The following is a 26,033-nucleotide window of genomic DNA, read 5'->3' as shown; positions in this document are numbered from 1 at the left end:
TTCATATATATACATATGAGTCACTTATAAGTAATATGTGAGTGCTGGGGTCTATGACAGCAGGCAGGTCTGTATTTACAGGCTGACATGAACAGCCAGTAGTTCAGAGTTCAAAGATACAGGAAAGTGTGTGACCTTCCACACTGACAGAAGATGCTAAACATGACTTTAAACTGTTGTTTGTTAAAGCCTCACAGATCTGAGAGCAGGGCTCAGTGGGTACATGAGCCTTTATACATGAAGGGTTTCTGTTTTCAGGAGAGGAAACATGTGATCCAGCTGTGTTTGATCACATGGATCTGCTCTGCATGGATCACCTGACTCTGTATTAAACATGTTGTTATTATTGTTCTTAAATTTAATGTATTAAATCAGTACATCAGATGAGTCACATGACACCCGGGGGTGACAGCAGCATCTTTCCTCTTTAGAAAGTGTTGCGGGTTCAAATATTGAGGGTGAGCACAAAAACAACAATGGTCCAGGAGAGTTGGTCAAACAATGACTTTTAATGAACACACGCATGGGGAGATGAACACTGCACACAGACAGCATCGATCTCTTCCCAATGATACACAAGCAGTTGTTTTTATAACTTCAGGGTATTATTTATGACGCGCCCTCATGCATCAAAGCAGATACAATACAATAAATGTTGACGACTTTTGACACATTTAAAAAGACATCTTCTCCGTCTTGAGGCCAGGCGCTTCCTGTTAATCTTCTGACTCTCACTTATCTCCTGGAGCAAACTGTCCCTTAGGCAGACACAATTTTGCAGTCACAAGCTTTTGCAACTATTATTTGAACTCTTACCTAAACATGAGTCTAACTACTGTTTGTGTGTGTGTGTGTGTCTCGACCTCCAACGCACTCAGCCTCACCTCGCCCGTTGACGCTTCTGGCCTTTTACCAGACAGAAGCTCTCTGTGATAGGTGTAATAATCGTAACTAAGAACATGTGTAATCTATTGAATAAATGCTTTGATGAAATGATAATTAATGTAATGGTAATGATGGTTATGAATAGTAGCAGTAAAATATTTCCCTGATCTCCACAAAAGCTGCTCTCTGTCCCAGGAGCTGTTGTCACAGTAACAGCAGGAACAGGAAGTCACATGCTCTCTGCTCTGTGATTGGCTGCTTCTTATCTCAGCTTCCTGCAGAGGGTGGAGGTCTGCTGATAACACAGGGCTTTGGAGCGTGATGTCACGGGGGTGGGCGTGGAAAGGATTTTGGCCCGATCCGCCATTTTGGGGGTCTAGCACAAGTGAAAAGGGAGAGAAGGCACACACAACAGCCATGGTTCATATTTGCTGTGTGGTCCGCTGCAATGTTCGATCGCACGACCGGCAAGAGAATAAGCTTGAAAATGGTTTATCTTTTCATTCTTTCCCCACCTGGAAGCAACATGAGGCAGCTCGTGTATCGATGTTACCAAACGAAGGCGTCTAGCCTGGATAGCAGCTGTGAGATGAGCTGATATCCAGTTCTCTTCCATCTCCAAATATCTGTTGGTGCTCCAGACAGTTTCATTCCGGTAAGTTCTAAATATGTTCATATCGCTCTTTATAGCCTATTAGTTTTATTTTCGATGCGCTCTGAGCTCATAGCAAATTAGAACAAACATCCTACTGAGTGATTTTGTAGATTTATGTTCTGTTTATAGAGTTGCTAATTATTTGGCATTATTGCAGCAAACCAGCCAATGAAATGGATGAAACACATCGTGACTGAGTTCCAGCACTACACAAGGGACCTGCTTCAAACAAACCACCATGCCAATCAGATTACTTCTTCCATGTGAGGGTGAAGAGGTGACCCTTCTGGATAAGATGGTGAAGGTTTGCTGCGTTTTGGTGAACAGTGTGATAATAAAACCAGGGAAAAATGAAACCTGCTCCTGTTAAATATTCTTAAGTCTTGTGCTGTTAAAATTGCTGTATTTTTTCAAAAGATACAGTAAATAAAGTAATGTTAGTAGTGGGTGATATCATGTAAACACTCATGATTTTGTGTAAACATTTTGTCATTTGTAAACTATAAATGACATGGATTCTACATTGTAACTGATGTGATGTTCTATAAAGTGGTTTTAATAAAAAAAAAAAAAAGAGGCAAAAATTAGTTTGTTTCTTTATTCAACTTTTGAACAGTGGGACTCAGTCAGTACATATTCAGTAAATGCAAATTATTTACATGGCAGTGCACAACAGGCATAAATCTAGATCCCTAGATAAAACATTATGGGTCATTCCCACAACCCACAGCTTTACTGTGTTCCAGCAGTGACAACTCCTCCACAGTAGCAGGTGGGATTTTTCTTTTTTGAGGATGGCTCCTTTTATCTGTCAATACGGATGGTCTGTTTATGTTTTGATCAAGAGCCTTTTTTGGGCAGCTGAAGAGGAGAAGTCTATCTTATGGCCAACCTCTGGCTGTATCTTGGTCACATTACCCAGCAAAACCCAGTATGCAGGTTCATCTGTAACAGTCCTTGTGCCACAGATCAACACTGTTGCTTCTACATTAAACAGAAGAGCAGTGACGTGGCTGCAGGTCTCTGCGACTTCGGCCTTACAGGTGCAGTGGGCAGCTTCAACCTTCCCTGTGATGCTCACAGTGACCTGCAGCGCCCCCTGCTGTCCCCCTTCCGGTCGAGTGAACGCTGGCGCGTTTGGCTGCCGCTGCTCACCGGTTATTTTTATTATCTACGATTACTATTTTTACTATATTTTTTTTTTTTTTAAGTTGCTGACAACAATTTAAATCAAGTATCTAAGGCGCGACCCGTTTTGACTTGTTTTCGCAATATTTGCGGGCTTCTATTGCTTGCGCTGCAGCTGTCAGCTGGTTGTTCGGTCCTGTTCAGTGCTCGGCCCTGATTAAGATGCGGATTCCCAGGGTGTTGGTGTGGCTCGTGCTCACCTGGGTTTTTTTATCCATCATTCATCACCCGGCGACAGCTCTTCTCCAGTATTCTGCTACGGATCTTTTGCGGCTCCGTTTTTGCCTGGCTGTCTCTCCACCTGTGGCTCTATACTTCTACCCGGACATCGCCTTCCAGCCCCGCCGCAGGTATATCCACCGAGGGCTTCGGCGGACGTTCAACATCAATGACACTAACCCAATATTTTCCATCTGGTCAAAAACTCATCGTCCTCCCTGCAAGACTGACCGGACTGTCGACCACAGTGTGCTGGCCCACCTGGCTAGATCAACTAAGCCTACTGTCCGGCATGGTAATTCCAGCATCAAGTTTGGTCTATTAAACATCCGCTCTCTCACTGGTAAAGGACATCTCGTACATGATCTCCTCTGTGATCGTAAGTTGGACTTTCTTTGTTTGACTGAAACATGGCAACAGCCTAATGACTTTGTTTCTCTCAACGACTCTACTCCATCTGACTTTGTTTACACCTGTCAACCTCGCATCTCGGGGAGGGGCGGAGGTCTCGCGATAATTCACCGGAGGCACTGGAAAGTGCTCCCTGTCTCTGCCCCTCCCTCCCATTCATTTGAATACACTGCACTACAGCTCCCTGGATCTACCCCCACCATCATATGTACTGTTTATCGGCCACCTAAGCCAAACAAGGAGTTTTTAAATGAATTTTCTGCTCTTCTCACTCATTTTTCTGTACTTTCTCCAAATCTGATCATTGCTGGTGACTTCAATATTCATATGGACAATGATAAAATCCCTCTTTCCAGAGAATTTACCTCCTGCCTGGAAAGTTTTGGGCTTCTACAGTACATAAAATTTCCTACCCATTCCAAAGGTCATATCCTGGATTTGGTCTGTTGCTCTGGCATTACCCCCACCCATTGTAAAGCCACATTGTTTCCCCAGTCTGATCATATGTTTATTTCTTTTGATGCAAACATAACCGCTTCCAAAACCTGTATCTCTCGTAATATCACTTTTAGGAAAATTAGTAATATAAACCCAGCTGCTTTTTCATCTGCCGTCCATGACCTTCCTATCAACAGCTCCTCAACCCCTCATGAACTCGTTTGTCATTATAATGTCAACCTTCATAGCCTTCTTAACATATTTGCTCCCCTTAAACATCGAACTGTCTCATTTTCCCGTTCAGCTCCATGGTTTACCTCCGACCTGCGTCACCTTAAAGCTAAAGGACGCCAACTCGAACGTCTGTTCAAGAAAACCGGACTTACTGTACATAAAGAAATGCACAACAATCATGTTTTGTTCTATAAGGACTGCATTGCCTCAGCCAAGTCTGCTTACTACTCTGGTTTAATTAGTTCTAATGAAGGTAACTCCAGGTCCCTCTATTCATTATTCAGTAAAATTACAAAACCTCCAGACACATTCCCCTCTCATATGTATTCTGTTGATTTTTGCAACTCTCTTATCTCTTTTTTCACTTCTAAAATCTCAGACATTCACCGTCAACTTAACTCTTTAGGAGCTTCTGACTCTGAAGTAGACTTCCTGGTTCCCCCACTGTCTTCCTGTCAGTTATTTTCAAGCTTTACTCTTCCCTCCATAACTGATGTATCTAATCTCATTAAAAAATCTAAGTCATCCACCTGTCAACTTGACCCTCTCCCCACTGTGTTAGTTAAAGCCTGTCTTCCCTCGTTAGCTCCTCTCATAACCAATATTATTCATTCCTCCCTGAACACTGGAATTGTCCCTGAAGCACTGAAAAAAGCTTCCGTTATCCCAATTCTCAAAAAGCCTGGTGCAGACCCCAATAACTTTGATAATCTTCGCCCTATATCAAATCTCCCCTTTATTTCAAAAATTCTTGAAAAAGTTGTCGCCGCCCAGCTTCATTCACATCTCAATGACCATAATCTCTATGAACAATTTCAATCTGGTTTCCGCCCCAATCATAGCACAGAAACTGCTCTGCTAAGAATTACCAATGACCTTTTGATGGCAGCTGATTCTGGTCTCCTATCCATCCTCATCCTTCTTGATCTTAGTGCGGCGTTTGATACCATTTCTCACAATATTCTCCTGAACCGGTTAGCTTCCATTGGTATTAGTCACACCCCCCTTGCCTGGTTTACCTCCTATCTCTCAGACCGCACTCAGTTTATCCAACTTAAATCCCATTCTTCAACTCTCTATCCTGTTTCTGCTGGTGTGCCCCAGGGTTCAGTATTGGGGCCTCTTTTATTCATTATTTATATGCTTCCTCTTGGTTATATATTCCGAAAATATAATATAAATTTTCACTGTTATGCCGATGACACCCAGCTCTACCTTTCTTCTAAACCCAATTCATCCCTCCCACCTACCTCCCTCTCAGACTGTCTTATTGAGATTAAATCCTGGTTCTCCTCCAATTTCCTCAAACTTAACAGTAATAAAACTGAAGTTTTACTTGTTGGCACACCATCTATTCTAACCAAATCCCACAGTTTTTCCATTAACATTGAAAATTCTCCCACCCTTCCCTCCCCTCAGGTTAAGAGTTTGGGTGTCATACTTGATAATACTCTCTCATTCCAGTCTCACATTAATTACATAACCCGGTCTGCTTACTTCCACTTACGTAATATTAACCGATTACGCCCCTTCCTTACTCCCCATGCTGCTGCCATCCTTGTCCATAGTCTTATCACATCCCGTATTGATTACTGTAATTCCCTCCTATTTGGTCTCCCTAAAAAGTCCCTTCATAAACTTCAACTTCTTCAAAATTCTGCAGCTCGGATCATAACCCATACTCCGTTAAGTGCTCATATCACCCCAGTTCTCCAGCAGCTTCACTGGTTGCCCATAGAAGCCAGGATAAACTTTAAAATCTTACTTTTCACGTTCAAATGTATCCATAAATCTGCTCCTGCATATTTGTGTGACCTGCTCCATATCACCACTGTTTCCCGCCCTCTCAGATCATCCTCTGCTTTTCATCTTACCGTTCCGCCCTCACGCCTTATCACTATGGGGAGCAGAGCTTTCAGTTGCTCTGCTCCCCGGCTCTGGAACTCTCTTCCTCCTGCACTAAGAAATATTGACACCCTTTCCGTATTTAGGACACAGCTCAAAACACACCTGTTTAGACTGGTTTATTCGCTTTAATGCTGATTTTTATCTGTTGTCACGCTCTGTTTTGTAATTTTAACTTATTTTATGTATTTTATGACTATTCTTCCTTTTATTAATTGTGTTTTTTGTAAGGTGACCTTGGGTTTCTGAAAGGCGCCCTCAAATAAAATGTATTATTATTATTATTATTATAAATCCTCCCTCTGTCTCAGAGGTCAGAGGTCAGCCTGCTGCTGAGTGTCTGCCTGTTCATGGACTTCCTGTCACAGAGACGGGTCTCAGCGTCAACACTGGTTTCTGATTGGACGGTGTGGAAACCCAGCTTCCTCAAGCCAAGTGATGTGTGGATTCATCACTCTCTGTGGATCAGTGTAAGTCTGTGTGTGGGTAAGCTGCAGGAGTTGCTTGACCTTTGACCCTGGCAGACAGAGCTGGTTACTGCTGTGTGACTCCTGCTGTCGCTCCACTTTAAACTTCACTTAAAATAAGTCCTGACATGGCCCCACCCCCTCTGACCTGCTGCTCCTGGCTGAGGACACAGTGGAGGCTCAGAGGGGGCGGGGCTTTTCCTGTGGCGATAACCAAACTGCATTAGGTCACTGCACTGCCAGTGTTTAACCACACCTCTTCTCACTGACCTTTGACTTCTGAAATGTTGATCTGATACTTATTTAATTATGTCTTTCATTTAGTGTTTAATTCTGTGTATTTATATGTTCCTGAGTTCAGCCTCAGCTGATATCCACAGACGCTCCTATTGGCTGGTTTTAAAAACACAACAAAGTTGCTCACACTCGAGGTCTTAATGAGGCTCGTTCCCAATAGCTGATACTGACATTTTTCCATTTAAGTGACTCTTTTAAAAACATGTCTGCCTGAAATTCACGTTTAATTTATTCTGAGGGATTTTAATAGAGAGATAGAACTTTATTAACCCCTCATGTTTATCCTCCAGGATAATATAGCATATAGATATACACATATACACAAAACTTCACCTTTCAGGGGACAGACACTATCTCTACTTTTAAGATTAGGCTTCAAACTTTCCTTTTTGCTAAAGCATATAGTTAGGGCTGGACCAGGTGACCCTGAATCCTCCCTTAGTTATGCTGCAATAGACGTAGGCTGCCGGGGGATTCCCATGATGCATTGAGTTTTTCCTTTCCAGTCACCTTTCTCACTCACTATGTGTTAACAGACCTCTTTGCATTGAATCATATCTGTTATTAACCTCTGTCTCTCTTCCACAGCATGTCTTTATCCTGTCTTCCTTCTCTCACCCCAACCAATCACAGCAGATGGCCCCGCCCCTCCCTGAGCCTGGTTCTGTTGGAGGTTTCTTCCTGTTAAAAGAGTTTTTCCTTCTCACTGTCGCCAAAGTGCTTGCTCATAGGGGGTCATATGATTGTTGGGTTTTTCTTTGTATCTACTGTACAACATAAAGCGCCTTGAGGCGAATGTTGTTGTGATTTATATAAATAAAACTGAATTGGATTAAGGAGCTCAGAAACAAAAGTGTCTGGACTTTTTAAGTTTCTTGAAGACATTTCATTTGAGAAGCTTCTTCAGTTTTACACTGTGTGCACAATTATTATGCCAGAACTATTTTTGAGGATTAATGTCATTATGGACCAAGGACAGTACTCTCGCTCTCCTGCAGAACAACTCTAGCTGTAATAACTGAATGAAGATCCTCTGCTGGTTTAAAGAAGGAGGCTCGAGGCAGAGGTGAGGTGTAGACCAACCAGCTTTTATTCAGCAACATTAACAGAAAGATCAGAAAAATAAAACTATACAGCGCAGTGATGCTGACTGAAGCCACAGCATTAAACTAAACAAACAGCTTATCTGATCATCTTGAACAACATCTAATAAATACTCTACAAATAATGACAACTATTTAATCCTGTATTTCCTACTCGGCCTACAGTCTACAATAAACCCTGTTCAGATATTTGTTGCTGATGGAAATGTTAAAAGGCTCCCAGGAATCAAAGGACAAAAACAGAGGCAACAGTCACAACTGCAAAGGATCCCTTAACACATAAACTGGTTCTAAGATATTTTCTAGCAGCTGAACTTCTTTTCTCAGCATCTTCTATGAAGCTCTGCAGAGGTGCTTGATTGCACGGACAGTAAAAAGTGGATTCAACAACAGCAGCGAGCGCTGAGTGATATAACGGTGCTGCGAGCAACAGTGCAAAGGCTCACGCAGACACAGCAGGTACAGTGTGTGGATGTGATCCACAGTCACAGCTGTGGGTTTCAGTCAGTGTGTAGCTAACTTTATGGTCACATTTCAAAGCTTATTGGAGCCAGAAGATGTTCAAGTAAAAGATTTATTGCTGTACTCGTCTACCAGGATAACAGGTGGATCATAAAGTTGTGTAATACTTCAGGTTTACATCATGGAGTAGTAGTTGTGTCCCTTTATGTTTATTAGTGTGTTCACATGTCTACTTTAACTTCACTCTGTAATGAAAGGATTCAAATCACTGATAAAATTGATAAAACACAAACTTCATCCTTGTTTTGTCAAATCTTCATTAAAATGTGATTTAAAAAATGAACAACTTCACTTCTTTGATTAATACTGTAGCTGTTACTGCTGTTGTTACTGCCACCCATCCAGGTACTTGTAGGTCCTCACCCTGTTACATACATGCTGATTCTGAGTCTCAATGAAGGAGGAAAGGATGGATGAAGGCAGCCTAGTGTTGGTCATGTGTGTCCAGGAGTCATCCAGGGCCTGGATCCATCTGTAACAGGAAGACAAAGTCCAGCCTGTAATCACTGGCATCCTATCAGGCACAGCATTTCCATCCAGCATCCTGACTACGCTAACAACCCGTCAAACGTCTCCTCTTGTCCACAGAAGTCACACTTTCTGTGTCATGTTTATCTTTATAAGTGTGCTGTTCAAGCCTGTGTGACCAAATCTGACTCTCCATATTATATCCTCATCTCTCATGCAGCTTCTTCTACACGACTGTTTTCTGTATAATAATATCTGCCTTTCCCGTCTCTGTCCCATTGTGCCTGCCACTCGTCCTTCATCTTTACCTTGATTATACTCTTCACCTCACTTTTACTGTATTTTATAGTCAAACCTACATGACTTCTTCTTGCTGCACCTTTTGCAAACTTATCGTCCTGTTCATTGTATCAACACCGATATTCACAGGAAGCCATAAGAAATCCACTTCTATCCCTCTGTGTTTGATTCTATACAATAAATGAAGTTTATCAAAAACAATATCTTGCCTAGAGTCTGAAGACATATTACCTGTACTCACTAATGCGCTGCTAGAGTCCCAGCAAACCAAATACCTCCCTATTGGTGCGTCCTCCACCCAGTTCAAAGCCAGTAAAATCGCTACCAGCTCCCCAGTATAAACTGCCACATCATCTGTAATTCTTTTACTCATCACCAAACTTATTTCTGGGAGAACAAATGCAACAGCCGTTCTTTTATCTGACAGTGTTGACGCATCAGTAAATATCCTCACATGACCTGAGGACTTTCCCACTATATGAACCTGCTTTTAGTCGCCCTCCCCCCTCGCCACAAGCTTCCTTTAGAACATAACTTATAAAAAAACAACTTTATTGACAATTAGCAATAACAATTACACACAGTCTAGAAGAAGAATCACATGAACAAGGAGCAGATGTTTATGGTTTTAATAGCTTTTATATTTTGGGAAAGTTTTAAAAATATTGTTTGGTTTTATTCATAAAGCGTTGAAAGGACAGCTTTGCATTAGAAAAGTAAGATCAGTAAATGAATCCATTCAAATTCTTTTGCCTTGTTTGCAAAAGAAGCCAAACAATATTTGTGTTACAAAGAGAGAATTCAGAATAGATCAAAGATCACAAACATCAGGCACTGATGGAAACAGCCAAACACAGAAACAGATGCACCAGCAGGTGAATGAGGCCTGTTGTATAAATGACTCTGAGTGCTCAGGTAGAAACACATGAAGAACCAGTGCGTCTGATATTTGGAGACTAATCTGTGTTTGAGCGTCCTGGATGAAACACAGGTCATGTTGGAGAGCGAGGACGTCGTCTTTCTTCCCGAGTGTGTAACTACAGGGTGTGCAGAAGGTTTAATCGTCCTCCTGACAGTTACTGATGAACGAGTCCTTCAGGGAGGCTCCAAGATCACTGTGGGTTTTACCAGCTGCTGCTAAACTGAGAGGTGTTGCTGCTTTATGTGTGAAGATGTTTGCATGGCTTTAACAGTGCAGACGGCTTCTTTCCTCATGTGCACCCATTTCATATGTTTTATTGTGATGTTTAGTAACATCTGCTTTCCTCCTTCAGGCAGACGATAAAGTGAGCTCAACCTTAAACATGTGGAGAGAACGTTTGACCAACAGTCCTGGGACGACTACAGAACAATGGTTTGTTTTTAAATGACAAAACCTTCATTAAAGTTTTATAATAGAAATAAATGCTGAGCCTGTTTTAGTACAAGATGTTTGCCCTGCAGCATCAGGCAGGATTAATACTGTAACAAACCGTGTGTCACAGTTATAATGACTTTAAATGAAGACTTGGATTGGATGGAGATGTTAGCTGGATTTGTACTGACTGTCACTTTAAATGTTTTCAGTTTATTTCTGTTCAGCTTCTAAATCTACTTTTGTATAATGTTTGCTGAGTTTTGCACTTACTGACGTTTTTAAGAAGAGCCAATAAATAAATCCTGACTTTATACAAAAATAAAGGTTTAATGTGTTTAGTGTGACAGTGGAGGAGACTGCACATAATAAGAGTCATTAACAGAATGCTGACAATTATAATCTGTCTCATTTTAGGACCAGCTCACAGGCACAACAGACTACAGAGCAATCAAAGCACCAGTTAAACGTCCATGTGACCGGCTTACAGCCAATGAACAATCAGTACGGTCCCCATTGTCCCCACCAACATCACTGTACTGGAAAGTCTGTGTTGCCATGGTCAGAGATTAACTGGTACTAGTGGTGTGGCATTAGCAGCACAAATGCATCATGGCTGCAACGCTCCAGTGTGTTTAAACATTTGAACATTTCTGTGGCTTCAAACCAGCAGCTCCTCTGTACTCAGTCATGTTTGTGTGTCTGTCAAAGTGATTGTTGTCTTTAGAAAGCCTTTTGTGTTTGAGTTTTGTGAGCAGTGAGCTTCTCTTTAGTCTAAGCTGAGTCGATATATTTGATTCCATGTTTGGTGTGATTTTCAAAGTCAGCAGCAACAAACGCTGAACAAGCAAAGTTTGGGACCATCAGAGACAGCAGTGGATCTACTGACCTGTAGGTGTTGGAGGTGTTTGTGTGCAGCTGTGGGTGAGTCAGCTTTATTTCACAATGACAGAGCGCTGTTAGCTTTGAGTTAGGATCCACTGAGCTGTTTCATCTACTCTGTCACTGCCAGCAAGCAGAGCCCAGGGTTGGCTTCATAAGCTGGATGTGGCCTTGCTCAAGGGCACTTTAGCAGCATGTTCCCAGCAGTAACAGAGGGATTCAAACTGGTGACCCTGGAGTAGGAATCACCCAGAAAAGTCACCTTATGTTAGTGAGACGGGGAACAACATTACAGCTCTGATGTCATTGATCTGTGCAGTGAGGACATATTGAACTATGAGGACACAGTTTATAGGTTCAACACTGACCCTGGGTCAGCATGTGCAGGCTGCCATGGTGTTGGTGTCACCACTACAGACAGCTCAGGTTCCAGTAGTTCTTCTTTGATTTGCTTCTATAGCACAAAGTTTGACACCAGTCTGGTCCAGTTAGCATCTGAATCCATAAACGTGTGACCTCGTCCCACCAGAGGACGTCAGTATCATGGGGATAATGTCTACAGCAGGAAAACCACAGGGACAGTTGGGTTTGCTGCACATCTGAAACACACAATCAGCTCAGATATGTTCATGTCTCTAACACCAACACAATGAGTGCTCTATAGCAGCTAATGCTAACAACTGTAACACTGCTGTTTGTCATGGTTTTTAGACCAAATGATAACAAAACATTGGGAAAAGTGAAATATTGGAACATGGAATCATAAATTATTACATTTAAACAACAATAATACAGCTAAATTCCCCCTGTTGGCTCATAAGCTGCTCACCTGGATGCTAAATCAGTTCAGTCCTCTCTGAACATTAGATAACATAGATCAACACACACACACTTATTTTTGAGAGGCTGACTTCACTAAACTCACAGAAACTCTTAAGAAGCTCCTCAAATGATGACTTTGGAGTTTTGTTTTACTGTCAGTGTATAAAAGCTAGAAAAGGAAGAAAAGCAGGAGAAATGATCAAAGTGCTGCTGTGTGCAGGAAAAACGACAAGATGTTAGTGAGAAACACAAACAGGGTTGTGAAACACACTCCAGAGGAAACGCTGTGTGCAGGGTGGATCTGTCTGCCACTTCCTGTATCTCTGCCACATGCTGCTCTCTGCCCTCTGTCACAGACTGGGACAGACACCAGTGAAACTAGTCACTGTGGTTATGTGCTTGTAGCCAGCAGCCTGCAATGAGGCTGCTTGAGTCAGTCGTCTGCTTCCACCCTGTAAACCTTGGTGTCTCCTACATGCACAGATGTTTTCTACAGACTGTGCTGCTCCAGCTGTCACACAGATGTTGAATCAGCAACATCTGCTGTCACGTCCTACCTGGTCCCACAGAAAACAGGCTGCATACAAGAGGCTCACCTCTGCTACCTGCTGCTCCACTCCCCATCGCTGTTTTGGCCACGCCTCCCATTGGTCAGCAGGTAAAGGTGAAGCCTGGGACATGGAAGCCTTTACAGCAGAGCTTGATGGGCCTGACAGCTTCCAGCAGCAGACTGAGGAGAGAAAGGTGACAGAGTTCGCTGTTACAAACAGTTTCTCAGCTTTGATCTAAAAGAGCTTCTTTCCTGTTAAACCAGCTGAGAGTGAGCACATGTTCTCCCCCTGAGGTTCTCATAACAGAGGAAGAACTCAAAGCTGAGGAAGACCAGGATCTCCATCCACTCACAGTCCCTGCAAACAAAACGACCATTTGAACTTTAACATTTGTTGTCAGTTCTTGTGTCACTCAGCACATCTCAGCTGTTTCTCTGAGTTTCTGTTGCTTCTGAAAGTCTTCCTGTGATTGGCTGTTCACAGACACATGACTACATGAATCAGCTCCACATGTTCTCAGCAGCAACATCTGGGCGGCTGTGACAGGTTAAAGACACAACATGTTTCTAAGTGCAATTAAAACAAGAAGCAAGTAAAGACACGTCTATGATAGAAAGCAACAGAAGAGCAACGTGAGCCACAGTAAGTGATGGAGGATGAACTGGTTCTGTCTCTGTTGGTGGGCTCGTATACTGGCAGGAAGGAAGTTTCTCTGGGATTTCTCCCTCACAGCACCAGTGAAGCCTCTGTTTCTGTCACTATTGTCTCTTTGAACTTTGATTATTTTGTGCTTTCACAGCATTTTCCTGTTTCATGGTGTTTTAGAAGCAGCACTGTGTGTGAGCTCTCAGGGCCACCGTCCATCCTGTATACTTGTTATTTGTAGTTTCACCAGTGCAGTGATGACCACAGGGTGGCGCTGTGCTTTAAAGTCATCACAGGCAGCCTGAGCTGGGCCGGTTCCATATAACATATATATCAGATGATGATATGAAAAATCGTTTGTTTCATGGTGTAAAAATATGTTACATGGTTGTGATGCTCACTGTAGTGTCTGTATTAAAGTTCTCTCTTTCTCTTATATTTAATATAACCACACTACGGATTCTCGTTAGCAACAACGACGGTAAAACCATCGCGTGGCTCCGCCGTCCGTTTTTTTATTTTCCACATAAACCTTTCACAATAAAGCTCAAGATCCTATTGAGACTTTTCAAAATAAAATGAATCACATGAAAGAGCATGCAGAGAGTTTAGGGATGAAAAGCCAAAAAGAGCCGTCAGGGGCTAAAACGTGAATGTTGCAACAGGCTTTTCCCCGCAGCACGCCTTGTAATAAATACTCACAAATACTCACAAACGTGTCGTTTCATGCATCGGTCAAACACTCGACCCCCAAATGGAAACACTTCAGGGAAGTTCATTTGCCCGAGATTCAGAACATTCACAGAAAATGTCAAATTGTTGTGATATAGATGTTTATCAGGATGATAGGATATGAGATCATGGTCATAGCGCACAGCCCCAGTGATGTTAAACACAGAGGGTTCAAACCTGTTGTTGCTTCATCAGTGAGGACGTTTAAAGATGATGTAACCATTTAATCTGCTGTAGAGTTTGATGGAAGTACGAGTGTTTCCCTGCTTTTCTAAACATCATATAAAGTAAAACATTTACACACACATGAAACATGAACACTGTGACATCAGCAGCTGCAGCAGTGCATGAATAAACAGACTGTACAACAACAGTCACAGTGATGTGGTGTCTTCTCATTCCCAGATATGCCTGCTCGAGCCAAATGTAATCCCAGCAGGAAAACTGAGCTGAATATATTCCCACTACATGTGAGGAACACCAGCTCCAAATGTTCTCCTGACCTCCTGTGGAGTTTGTGTGGATGACCTGGAGCAGGGTCCAGAGTCCAGGTGCAGGAGCTGGGTCATCCACTGTGACAAAGAGCCCCTCCTCCACTGTGGGAGTCATCCAGGGGCTCCAGGACAGATCCACAGTGGGACCAGGGCTGATACTATAGTCACAGCAGGGATCTGCAGAGCATTCAGACCCACAATCAGCTTATTTCAGGACACGTCGCTGCAAACATCTGCTCACCTCTACATCTGTGTGTTGGGTTAGAATACAACACATGCAAATACATTTGTGACTGTGTGACACAGACGTGTGCAACAGTAACAGGTAGTGCACTACATTTCCCTGCAGGCTTTGCATGCACAGAGCAACGATCCAGCAGTAGTTGGTGCTCACAGTGTTTATGTGAGCTGAACAGTGTGTGTGCTGTCAGTATGAACAAACTGTATCTATCAGTGTGTCTAACATCAGCATGGAAATAACATTTGTAATCACTGAGAGGCAAAGACAGCAAGTTCCATCCAAATCTTCCCCTCACAGAACGTTTCATGCTGTTCATGTAACAGGAGGTGAACACGCTGGGATTCAAGCTTCATCTCATTAATAACAAACCAAACATGTTTCCACAGAGAAACACTGACAGCACATCATCACTGCTTACAGTTACAACACCATCACATAAAGTCTGTGACTCCGCCCTGCTCAGCTTCATCACCTCCTCTTCACTGTTTAACACTCTGCTAGTCTGGAGGAATCATTAGTTCTGCAGTCACTGCAGCATCAACAATCATACAGAGCATTGATCTTCTACCCAAATGACAATAATCCCTACACAATATTTCATTTACATTTTTACTTCTGCTTACTCTCTCTCACACACACACACAGCTTGTGTTTACTATAAATACTATATATATACTGTGCAGCTGCACAGTAACACACATCACTCTGTGAGCACCAGAGGACCAAAGATTGTTTGAGGCTAACTGACTGTTACAGTCGGCTTTTACAAAGTAGCAAAGCTCATTCAGTTACTTTGAATGAATAAACAGTTTTTGTATTCTTTGCAAAATCTGTTTTAAACTAAATGTAATGAAAAAATAACCTGTTCATTTTAACTTCTAACACCATTAGACTGTTTTTAGCCTGTTGACTAATATGAAAACAGATGCATGTATGAATGTTATATTACAGTACCAACGATCTGAAGAAGAGTCATCGATCAGGGTTACTGGAGGTTTCATCAGGTTGGGCTGAGACGTCTCAAACTTACAGTGTTATGTTTCATTATTGATCACTGGGCAGTCTAACCAAAAGGCTTTCCATAGTTTTAATACTTTAAATTGTTTTATAGTCTCATTGTCATCACACTTAGTCTGCAAATTCACAGTTTGTATTTGTTTTAAATCCTAATCTGACTTTCTGAGCCTCCACAGGTGAGTGGGAGTGTCCACTCTGAAAGCCTGGGAGCTTCTCAATCACTGGAATTGATCCACATACGCTGTGATCACTGCGTGTGGTAAAACTCTTATTACACTTTTAAACTCAGCTGTTTAACATTACAGCTCTCGTCATCTGTCTGACTGTATTTGTTCATTGATCCTCTGTAAACTCCAATGTTTACGCTTCTCTCAAAGAACAAATGAATAAAATCTGACTGCATCACATTTACAGATGTTTAGATCCTGGTGTGAAATAAGGCTAACATTAAACTGAAACTCAAATCAGGTTGGAAAATGTTGAATTCAAAGGTTTAAATGACCTCCAGAAAAGTCAGACAGTGTTGAAAGTCCCTGAACACAGACCAGTGAAACAGCCCAAGCAGAGCTACTGTCTGAGGTCAAAGGTCAGACTGTAGGTTCACATAGCTCCATAACTCAAAGCTGACCGTCCTCACATGGAGACATCATGATGATGGTAGCTCCATCTTCATCATCCTCTGTATCCACTAACCCTCTGTGCACAGGTACAAACTGTGTCAGCCTCTCTGTCACACCTGAGCTCTTGTTCTCATTTCTCATTGGTTGGTGCAAACAATAGAAATAACCAGTTAAAAACAGTGTTCACTGTTTCTACTCCTCAGGTGTGTGAAATGTGTTGGAGACAACATGTCCTAAACTGGACCTCAGGTCCTGTCAGGTTAGTCCTTACAGCAGTGTGTGACCTTTAACCTTATAATAATAATAATGGATTGCATTTATATAGCGCTTTTTGGGGCCCTCAAAGCGCTTTACAATTCCACTATTCATTCACACACGGGTGGAGGCAGCTACAGTTGTAGCCACAGCTGCCTTGGGGCAGACTGACAGAAGCGAGGCTGCCAACTCTTTGAGCCACGATCGCCCCACAATTCATTCATCATAAATGTCTTTAAACTCTGACACCTTTCAGTCCTTCACTGTCTCCACACTGAGTGCTGTTACAGTGTTTAAACCTTACTTTAAGCCTTTTCTACACCATCAAATAAACCTACCATATTATACTGGTCTGTGACGTCACACAGTGAACCCTGTAAACCTCTGCATCGCTGACTAACGGGACCAGTTTACCGAGAGCGCCCTCTAGTGGCTAAACTTAGCTGTTACACTTAGAAGCAGTCAGCAGCTTTATGCTCCGTGAAATAACAACGTGACATTTCCACGACAGAACTTTCCCAGCAGCCTTGTTCCCTCATTGACCAGCTACTAACGAACCGTTTGTGACTCACAGTTAAACCTTAACACTCGTCTTTTTACCTGTTTACTAACCAATCAGCTCCCTGTGCATTCAAACTCCCGCTGCCGCTGCTGTTGTACGTTTTACGGCACCTGGTTTACCGTGGCCCTTTCTCAATTCTAAGTACGCAAGTACGTACTCACGTTCTCGGCGAGACCGGACTTGCCAAAACGCACGGGAGTACGGACTTGCTGAAAACACGAGCACGGACTCGCGATTTGTACAGTTGGAACACCAGCGTACTTGATGATGTCACAGGTCCGGAGTTTTTACTGCTGTCCCCTCTTAATTTAACTGTGAGTAATATGTTATGAAGCTTAACTTTAATCACAGCCAAACCGGTTTACTCAGGAACAAATAAAACACTGAAATAAACCAAACATTAATATTTAGAAGTGATCTAAGTGACTTATATATCATGTTTAACCTCAGTAGTGAAATCTCTATTAATAAAAATAGTGTACATGTACATACGTGTACATACGTGTACTTACCTTAATAAAAACAAGCAGGTGAGATGTTAGAACGCTTTTTTTATTTTAGTGGACACTCAATACAATAGACAGCTACTGGGGTTTGGGGTTTGTTCAACCTGAGTAGCGAAAAGACCGCGGGGGGGGGGGGTTGGTTGAAAACGATGTGCCGGGAGTCCGCTGTTCTCGCCGGCTCTAGTGATCCTCGACCTCGCTGTCTGCTATGGAGCTGGCAGGTCACAGACGCGTTTGGAAATATATGATATCTTGATAAATCGAGCAGATATTTGAAGTTTACACAGCTACATTCTTGCTTGAAAATAACTTAAAAGTTTATTTTGTGACCCAGTAAGAGTAATATTTAAAAGTTTTTAGCCCCGCTCGTCCGCCATTGCCGCGTTTGAGTTTTGGACAAAATGCATTCTGGTATATTTAGCTGTACCAAGTCCATACAAGCCACTGATGCATGCTCAATAAAAAAAGGGGGAGCGAGACCACATCTGGGAATTTTGAGTGTACTTGGCTTGATGGGTACTTGGAACAGTACTTGGTCTGTAACTGATGATTGTCAGCATCATTATTATATCAGAATCATTTAACAAGTATTGCATTAAACATTGATTGAAGCTATTGATATTATCTTAACATTTGTATTACAGTGATTGCTATAACCTGGTGTTAATCTTCTACTTAAAGGTGTCAGAATAATCATATGATCTCTCATTGCAGGTGTAAACATGATCATCTTCTATACATTGCAGTTTGTTGCTCATTATAGAGTTGTGCCCGAGTTAATAAAGGTCAAAAACTTCAGTCAGGATAATGACTGGCTGATCCATGGTGTGGGATGACTTTGGGCCCAGGAGGTTGCACGCGCTTACATAACACTGATATCATGTGATTCTTTGTGATTTTTTATCTAGTTATATCTTTTCATTAAGTTTTTAAGTAGTGGTAGTTAATTAAACCAACATTCATTTAATATTGCATGCCTGATTCAGCGTATTATACACAGGTCAACTTGATAATTTGCAAAACCTTGAAGCTGTAATGTTGTGTCTCCGTAGGGGACAGTTGGCTCTAAGGAGATGAGTGGGAGCCAGTGTCTGTCCTCGAGAAGAAGAGAATGTTCCTTTGCTGTGTCTAAAGTTGTCCATATTGACTGTATTGTACCACCTGTACGCATGAGGGGGCGTTCTAATACCCTGATTTTCATAAAACAATTGTTGTGTGGTGTCTGAGGCGAGATTTGATGCTGTCTGCTGTATGGTGTTGTCACGGTCTGCCGGGGCAAGCCGTGTGGTAGTTATTTAGGACCCGGAAGCGGCAGCTCAGGTGCAGATGAGTATTTATTTACAAAAGGGAATACAACAGCAATGGCGCGGGTGAGAGACGGATGGAGAGACGCAGGGAGACCGAGGGGAAACAACACAGACGAACCAGCAACGACTATGACAGAAGACACGACTTAAAAACACTCAGAGAACACAGGGAGAGTACACACAGGTGGGGGACACAGCTGGGAGTGATAAACGTGACGAGACTAGGGAGGCAAACTGAAAACACTCACATGAGACGCAGACCTTCACAATAAAACAGGAAACACACATACGCAAAGACACAGACTAGGAAACGTGGACTTAACACAGGAATAGATGGCAGAACAGAATACACTAAACAGGAGGAACAGAACCAAAATCACTAACAGAAAACACAAAACGCTGGGTCAACAGGACCCAGGATCATGACAGTACCCCCCCCTCAAAGGCTGGCACCAGACAGCCCAACAAGAAACAAAACCACCAAAAAAAAAAAACAGAAAACAACCCAACCAGGGCGGGCGGCGGGGGCCCAGGACGGAGGGCTCGGAGCAAAACAGAACAGGCGCACAAGAGGGACAAAAAAAACAAACAAAACACGAGCCAGCACCAAAAAGCAACAACAAAAGAACACACCGGAGCCCAAGAAAACAGCATCCAAAACAAAAGAGTTCAGGGGGCCGGCCAGGGGGCTGACAGCACAGTAGCCCAAACAGTTCAGGGGGCCGACCGTGCGGACGGCAACGGTGGCGACGTGGAAACAGTTCGGGAGGCCGACCGTGCGGAAGGCAACGGCGGCGACTCAGACGAAGGGGGTCCGGAGGCCGGCCGCGAGGAAGGCCACGGCGGCGACGTGAAAGCAGTTCAGGGGGCCGACCGTGCGGACGGCAACGGCGGCGACCCAGGTGACGGGAGTCTGGGGGCCGCTTAAGACGGCGAAGGGGCCCGGCCAGTGGCCAGGAAAGTGGCCGGTTAGCTGCAGCCCCAGACGAGGCTGGACCAGACGAGGGCGAAGAGGCTGCAGCTGGACCAGACGGGGGCGAAGAGGCAGCAGCTGGACCAGACGGGGGCGAAGACTCGGAGGCTGGACCAGACGGGGGCGAAGACTCGGAGGCTGGACCAGACGGGGGCGAAGACTCGGAGGCTGGACCAGACGGGGGCGAAGAGGCCGCAGCCGGCGGCGTGGATGATGAGGCCGCAGCTGGCGGTGTGGATGATGAGGCCGCAGCTGGCGGCGTGGATGATGAGGCCGCAGCTGGCGGCGTGGAAGCCGGAGGCGGAAGCGCTGCGGGCGGCGGCGTGGAAGCCGGAGGCGGAAGCGCTGCGGGCGGCGGCGTGGAAGCCGGAGGCGGCGTGGAAGCCGGAGGCGGAAGCGCTGCGGGCGGCGGCGTGGAAGCTGGAGGCGGAAGCGCTGCGGGCGGCGGCGTGGAAGCTGGAGGCGGCGTGGAAGCCAGAGGCGGAAGCACCGGAGGCGGAAGCGCCGGAGGCGGCGTGGAAGCCGGAGGCGGCAGCGCTGCAGGCGGCGGCGTGGAAGCTGGAGGCGGCAGCGCTGCAGGCGGCGGCGTGGAAGCCGGAGGCGCAGCAGGCTGGACGGGTCCCTCGGACCCTCCAGCGGAGACAGGAGACAAAGGCCAGAGGGGTCCCTCGGACCCTCCAGCTGAAGCCATCACTAAGCCAGCAGTCATGGAGGCTACTAGCTGACACAAAGGTGACCGGCAATTCACTGAGCACTGGCTCTGCCCAGGCAACGCTGACACGGCACAGCTCTCAGGTGGCTGCTCAAACCTCAGGGGTCCAGAGTCAGCTGGGAACTGAGACCTAGCCTCTGGGGAAGCCCTGGAGCGGCAAACTGTGCCAATGGCAGCTAAACCACGAAAAGCACCCTCAGTGGCAATAAGACTTCCTCCCTGCATAGAGTGAACGGGTGAAATTGGTAATACCGGAGCCTGAACTACAGGTGACACTGGAGGCACGGGGGCCTGAACTACAGGTGACACTGGAGGCGCGGGGGCCTGAACTACAGGTGACACTGGAGGCGCGGGGGCCTGAACTACAGGTGACACTGGAGGCGCGGGGGCCTGAACTACAGGTGACACTGGAGGCAGCGGTGACAGTGGAGCCACGGGTAGCGGGGGCACTGGAGCGCGAGCTACGGGTGACGCCGGGGGCGCTGGAGCGCGAGCTACGGGTGACGCCGGGGGCGCTGGAGCGCGAGCTACGGGTGACGCCGGGGGCGCTGGAGCGCGAGCTACGGGTGACGCCGGAGGCGCTGGGGACTGAGCCGAAAGTGACTGCGGGGACTGAGCCGAAAGTGACTGCGGGGACTGAGCCGAAAGTGACTGCGGGGACTGAGCCGAAAGTGACTGCGGGGACTGAGCCGAAAGTGACTGCGGAGACTGAGCCGAAAGTGACTGCTGGGCGGCTAACTGAGCTGACAGTGGCTGCTGCTGAGCAGCTAATAAGCTGTTGGCATTACTATCAGCCACACAAAACATAGTCCCAGAAAAAACAGTTTCACAGTCCAACACAGAAAAAGAGTCCTCACTCACCACAGCCGGCGATTTAGAAGTCCGAACGTCCGGCTGTGGGGTGGCGCGCCGGCGGCGCGATCGCCGTTTCTTCCCCGCAGACGGCTCCGACGGGCCGGGCAGAACCACATCCGGCGGGTCGGGCAGCGAGGTAGTAGTGGCGGAGAGAAGGTGTGGTGTGAGGTGGAGAAAGGCCTGCATGGTCGGGGAAAGTGATTCCAATAGCCATGGTAGGCCGGAAAAGAGCCGTTGTAGCCGATTTTCCGCTGCGTGCCGAAGCTCTTCCGGGGGGTGTTCCAGCCATAGGCCGAGAAGATTCTCCACAGTGAAAATGATGTCGTCCTTTAGCTCCTCGGACGGATCGAGTGCCGCAGGGTCCATGTTGGCTGGTTCGTACTGTCACGGTCTGCCGGGGCAAGCCGTGTGGTAGTTATTTAGGACCCGGAAGCGGCAGCTCAGGTGCAGATGAGTATTTATTTACAAAAGGGAATACAACAGCAATGGCGCGGGTGAAGCAGTAACAGAAAACCTAAACTGTGCAAACTAACAAAACAAACCAGAAACGTGGAAGCAGGGAAGTCCGGGGAAATACACACAGAGAGACGGATGGAGAGACGCAGGGAGACCGAGGGGAAACAACACAGACGAACCAGCAACGACTAAGACAGAAGACACGACTTAAAAACACTCAGAGAACACAGGGAGATTACACACAGGTGGGGGACACAGCTGGGAGTGATAAACGTGACGAGACTAGGGAGGCAAACTGAAAACACTCACATGAGACGCAGACCTTCACAATAAAACAGGAAACACACATACGCAAAGACACAGACTAGGAAACGTGGACTTAACACAGGAATAGATGGCAGAACAGAATACACTAAACAGGAGGAACAGAACCAAAATCACTAACACAAAACACAAAACGCTGGGTCAACAGGACCCAGGATCATGACAGGTGTCCATCTCCCACGCGTGTATTCATTAAATCATCTTTTGACTTGACCCGGCCGGACCAGTGTGGTTATTTTTGGTTTTCCTCTTGTATCCATCCCCAATATTTGAATCCGTAACATGATGTATCACAAGTCCACGAGAACACAAGTACACATACTGAGAAACATCCTCAGAGTCAGTTTGTGCCAGTATTCATTTTGTTGTGGTTGTCAGTGAATTATCAACTAGTAAAAAGCTGCCACACCAGACAAACCAGTGTTCCGTGTTAACTGGTTTTTATGTGAACTGGTTACATTTGTTCATGTTTTTCATTCTCTGTGTTCCAGATGTTGGCTCTGCAGATTCCTCATTTTTATTGAACGTTCGTCTCTGTTTGTCAGTGTTTCTGATATTTGATTAAAGAGCTTGGCAAAAAAGGCTTTCCAGTTTGTGCCAATGCAAATGCATGCACACATCATTATGTTCTTCAGACAACAATCATTTTAATTAACTCAGATTAACTGGTGATGGTTGCAGACAGCTGATGGATATTGTGAAAAATAAATCATCTTAAATAATCAATCTCAGGTGTTCTGGGCAATATGAAACGTCACCACTGTGTGTTTGTAATGTTTTATTATACCTTAAAATAATAAATTAGTTCAGGGTGCTGAGAATTTAATTCTGACAATGAGTCATTTAGCAATTCACTACAGACACCTCAAACAATAAATATACTTCTCATCTTTACCTTCATTTTAGGACAATGATTGTGTCAAAGAAACGTACTAGTACACATCTCACACTGATAAATAAAGCACTTAGCATTAGATGAGTCAGATTGGATACAAGTTTAAGGAACCTGGATGAAGTAATGTGTTTCTTGTAGGCTGATCTGCTGCTCAGTGTCCATCACTCCTCATTTTAAATCCTGTTTATCGTCTTCCACTCGGGTCAGTCACTCGGAGGGAAACACAAGTTCCAGCAGCTCTAAGCTCAGGAAACAAACTACATTTAATTATTGTGTGCACAATATTGTGATGATGTTATATTGAACAGCAGCTGCCCACATTAAAATATCACCAGGTAACCTGTGTGTTTCCCCAATCAGCAGAAGGTGTTAACCAGCTGACAGGTGAGCAGAATGTATGCAGGTAAAATGAGGGTCTGTTGAGCTGATCATTGGTGTCAGGAGGAAAATGTCAGCTCGTTACCAAGTTCTGAATGATGTTACAGAAACACAGAGACACAAGACCAGGCAGAATTTCAATGAAAACAATTTCTTGAAAAGGAGCTTTAGACACAGACATACTGAAACACTGAGGACAAGACAGACCATGTAATATACTAGAACAGACTCATAACTAAGAATACAGAGAATAACGTAAACTAGACTTAAAGTCAAACTGTTAATAATACTAAAACTTAACACCCTTTAAATATACATAAGAAATCACAAATACAACAATAAACTCAAAATGCTGGGTCACATGACCCAGGACCATGACAAAACAGATGGAGCCACATGTTGTATTTGGTACAGATTTGATGTCAGATGCATAAAACTGCTGTTCCTGACACAAACACTGAGGCACTGGAACTTCTCCTTAGCATGAAAACATTTTGAAACTGACTTCTCTCTGAGTAGAGATGTCAGTGCTGATCAGTAATCAATAAGTAATTAGTGTTTTTTAATAGTAATGTGCCATCTGTTAGCAAAAACAAGCAAACGTGTGGTGTACATCTGAACATGTAGTATAGAGAGTATCGGGGCTGCCTGATGCTTCTTTACTTGTTTGACAGCAGGGGAAGGATCTCCCAATGTTTCTGATAGCTGATGGAATTTGTTGAAGCTCGTGCCAACATGTGCTTTGGCTCCTTCATCCACTCACCTTTTCATCTCCTAACCCTAACCCAGTTTCTTGACCTTCTCCGTGTCTCCTTTCTGCTTCATAATCTCAATCTGGATGTTCAAATAGACAGTAGTGGACGATGAATCAGCTTTCAGAGCGATCTGCTCCAGTCTGACAACATGTTAGTAGGACTCATCCAGGAACTGTGACTTCTCTGCTGTCAGCTGTTTCATTTCATTTTCAAGATTTTCTGAAAGACTCAATATTTTCTTAATATCCATTTTATTTCCTGCCTGCTTTTGGGCTTCTTTCATGTTTCTGATTTCTCTCTGTTTCACTTCAATCAGCTTGATTACCTCTTTCAGGTTTTGGATGGAGGCTTTCAGTCTGATTCATTTAACACTTCAACTGTTGTCATCAGTTTTTGAGGATTAGATTTTCCCAAGAAGTCTGTCAATTGATCCATGTTTGGCTGTGTAAGTTCCCATGAATTTCTAAAAACTGCATTTTTCTCTCTTCGGTCTTCATGCTGGCAGTTATCAAACAAGAGGTAAACTGGCTGATTCTGCCTATTTTTGGCACATTTAACTTTTGCATCTTCAAGAGTTTGAAGAGGATTATTAGGTCTTCTTCCATCTTAGTGTGTGATCAGAGCTATAATTTTTTTCTCCAGGTTTTTCCAAACAGAAACATCACTGAATCAAAGACATACAGCAGTCGGTCACCCAGTCGATTATCACTCGCCTTCATGATCAAACCCACTGCATGAACTTCATGGACTCCATCATCTGATCCAAACAAGTCCAACAATCTGTGACTGATGATGTCATCATGTTCGATCCCTCTGGTGTCTCTATAACCAGGAGTATCGATAATGGTCAGAGAGTACGGCAGAGTTTCATCTTCAAAACCAAAGATCTCGTACACGATCACATGTGATGTCTGACTTTTCTTCTTCTCCTCTACAATTGTAAACCAGACTTCATCCTCCCACTTCACTCCCATAGTGTAGTTGAGCAGAATGTTGATCAGTGTAGATTTTCCTGCTCCTGTTTCTCCCACCAGTAAGATGGTTCTGTTTGTCTTGTTTGGATTTTTTTCTCCAACAGTGATTCTTGTCAGAGATCCAAACTTCTGTTTCTTTGGTCCCAGCTGATAGACAGCAGGAGGTCCATCAGATCTCTGATCACTCTTGGAGATGATGCTCTCAAATTTCCTGCAGAGAAATTTTACACTTATTTTACACAAGTGTTTTCTGTTCTGTCAGAATTTTTCTGCTGAAGGTTCAGACTTTATTGGCTTTGAAACTTTGTTCTGAAATATGGAGAATGATTTTTCATCCTTTTCCTCATAACATCAGTTAAAGTCTCAGCTGCTGTTCAGTTTACTGCTGCGTTAATGTGTCTATGTATGAACTCTCACTGTAGTGTACGCTACCAATAAGTGAAATCAAGAATTCTCTCACTGTGAATGTTCCACCGATATGAATGCATTATTATTTCTACACTTAATACACAGTTATCATGTCTGACAGTGTCAGCAGCAGAAACAAGCAAACAGCTGGAGACATTCACAGATACTAAAGGTTATAAACCTACAGAAGTGAGTCAGAGTCTGGAGTAATCACAGTGATAGA

The 26,033-nt window shown here is 44.2% G+C and overlaps 1 protein-coding gene and 1 pseudogene across 1 annotated transcript; both read right to left on the bottom strand.

Moving 5' to 3' along the window:
- Positions 1–11,480: 11,480 nt before the first annotated feature.
- LOC148100106 (uncharacterized) lies at positions 11,481–21,986 on the bottom strand. The gene is made up of 6 exons (XM_087849800.1): positions 20,599–21,986; positions 20,439–20,509; positions 19,775–20,332; positions 14,582–14,749; positions 12,747–12,880; positions 11,481–11,561 (listed from the first exon to the last, which is right to left on the bottom strand). The coding sequence occupies exons 1-6, from the start codon at positions 21,984–21,986 to the stop codon at positions 11,481–11,483; spliced, it is 2,400 nt and encodes a 799-aa protein (XP_087705926.1).
- A 2,467-nt stretch (positions 21,987–24,453) lies between these two features.
- On the bottom strand, positions 24,454–25,606 carry LOC148100105 (uncharacterized; annotated as a pseudogene).
- Positions 25,607–26,033: the final 427 nt, after the last annotated feature.

The sequence above is a fragment of the Neolamprologus brichardi genome, chromosome 13 (genome assembly GCF_056152115.1).
Source record: "Neolamprologus brichardi isolate AB-2024 chromosome 13, ASM5615211v1, whole genome shotgun sequence".
Lineage (NCBI taxonomy): Eukaryota > Metazoa > Chordata > Actinopteri > Cichliformes > Cichlidae > Neolamprologus > Neolamprologus brichardi.
Note: the sequence above shows the minus strand (reverse complement) of the source record. Positions and strands in the feature narration are given on the sequence as shown.

Bases quoted from the DNA above. Each gene is read 5' to 3' on its own strand.
- LOC148100106 (XM_087849800.1), bottom strand. From the start codon at position 21,986: ATGGACCCTGCGGCACTCGATCCGTCCGAGGAGCTAAAGGACGACATC. The intron at 14,750-19,774 runs GTCAGCCCCCTG...AATGCTCTGCAG, and splicing joins ACTGTTTGGGCTACTGTGCT to ATCCCTGCTGTGACTATAGT. The intron at 12,881-14,581 runs GTCAGGAGAACA...TTCTCTCCTCAG, and splicing joins CCACACAAACTCCACAGGAG to TCTGCTGCTGGAAGCTGTCA.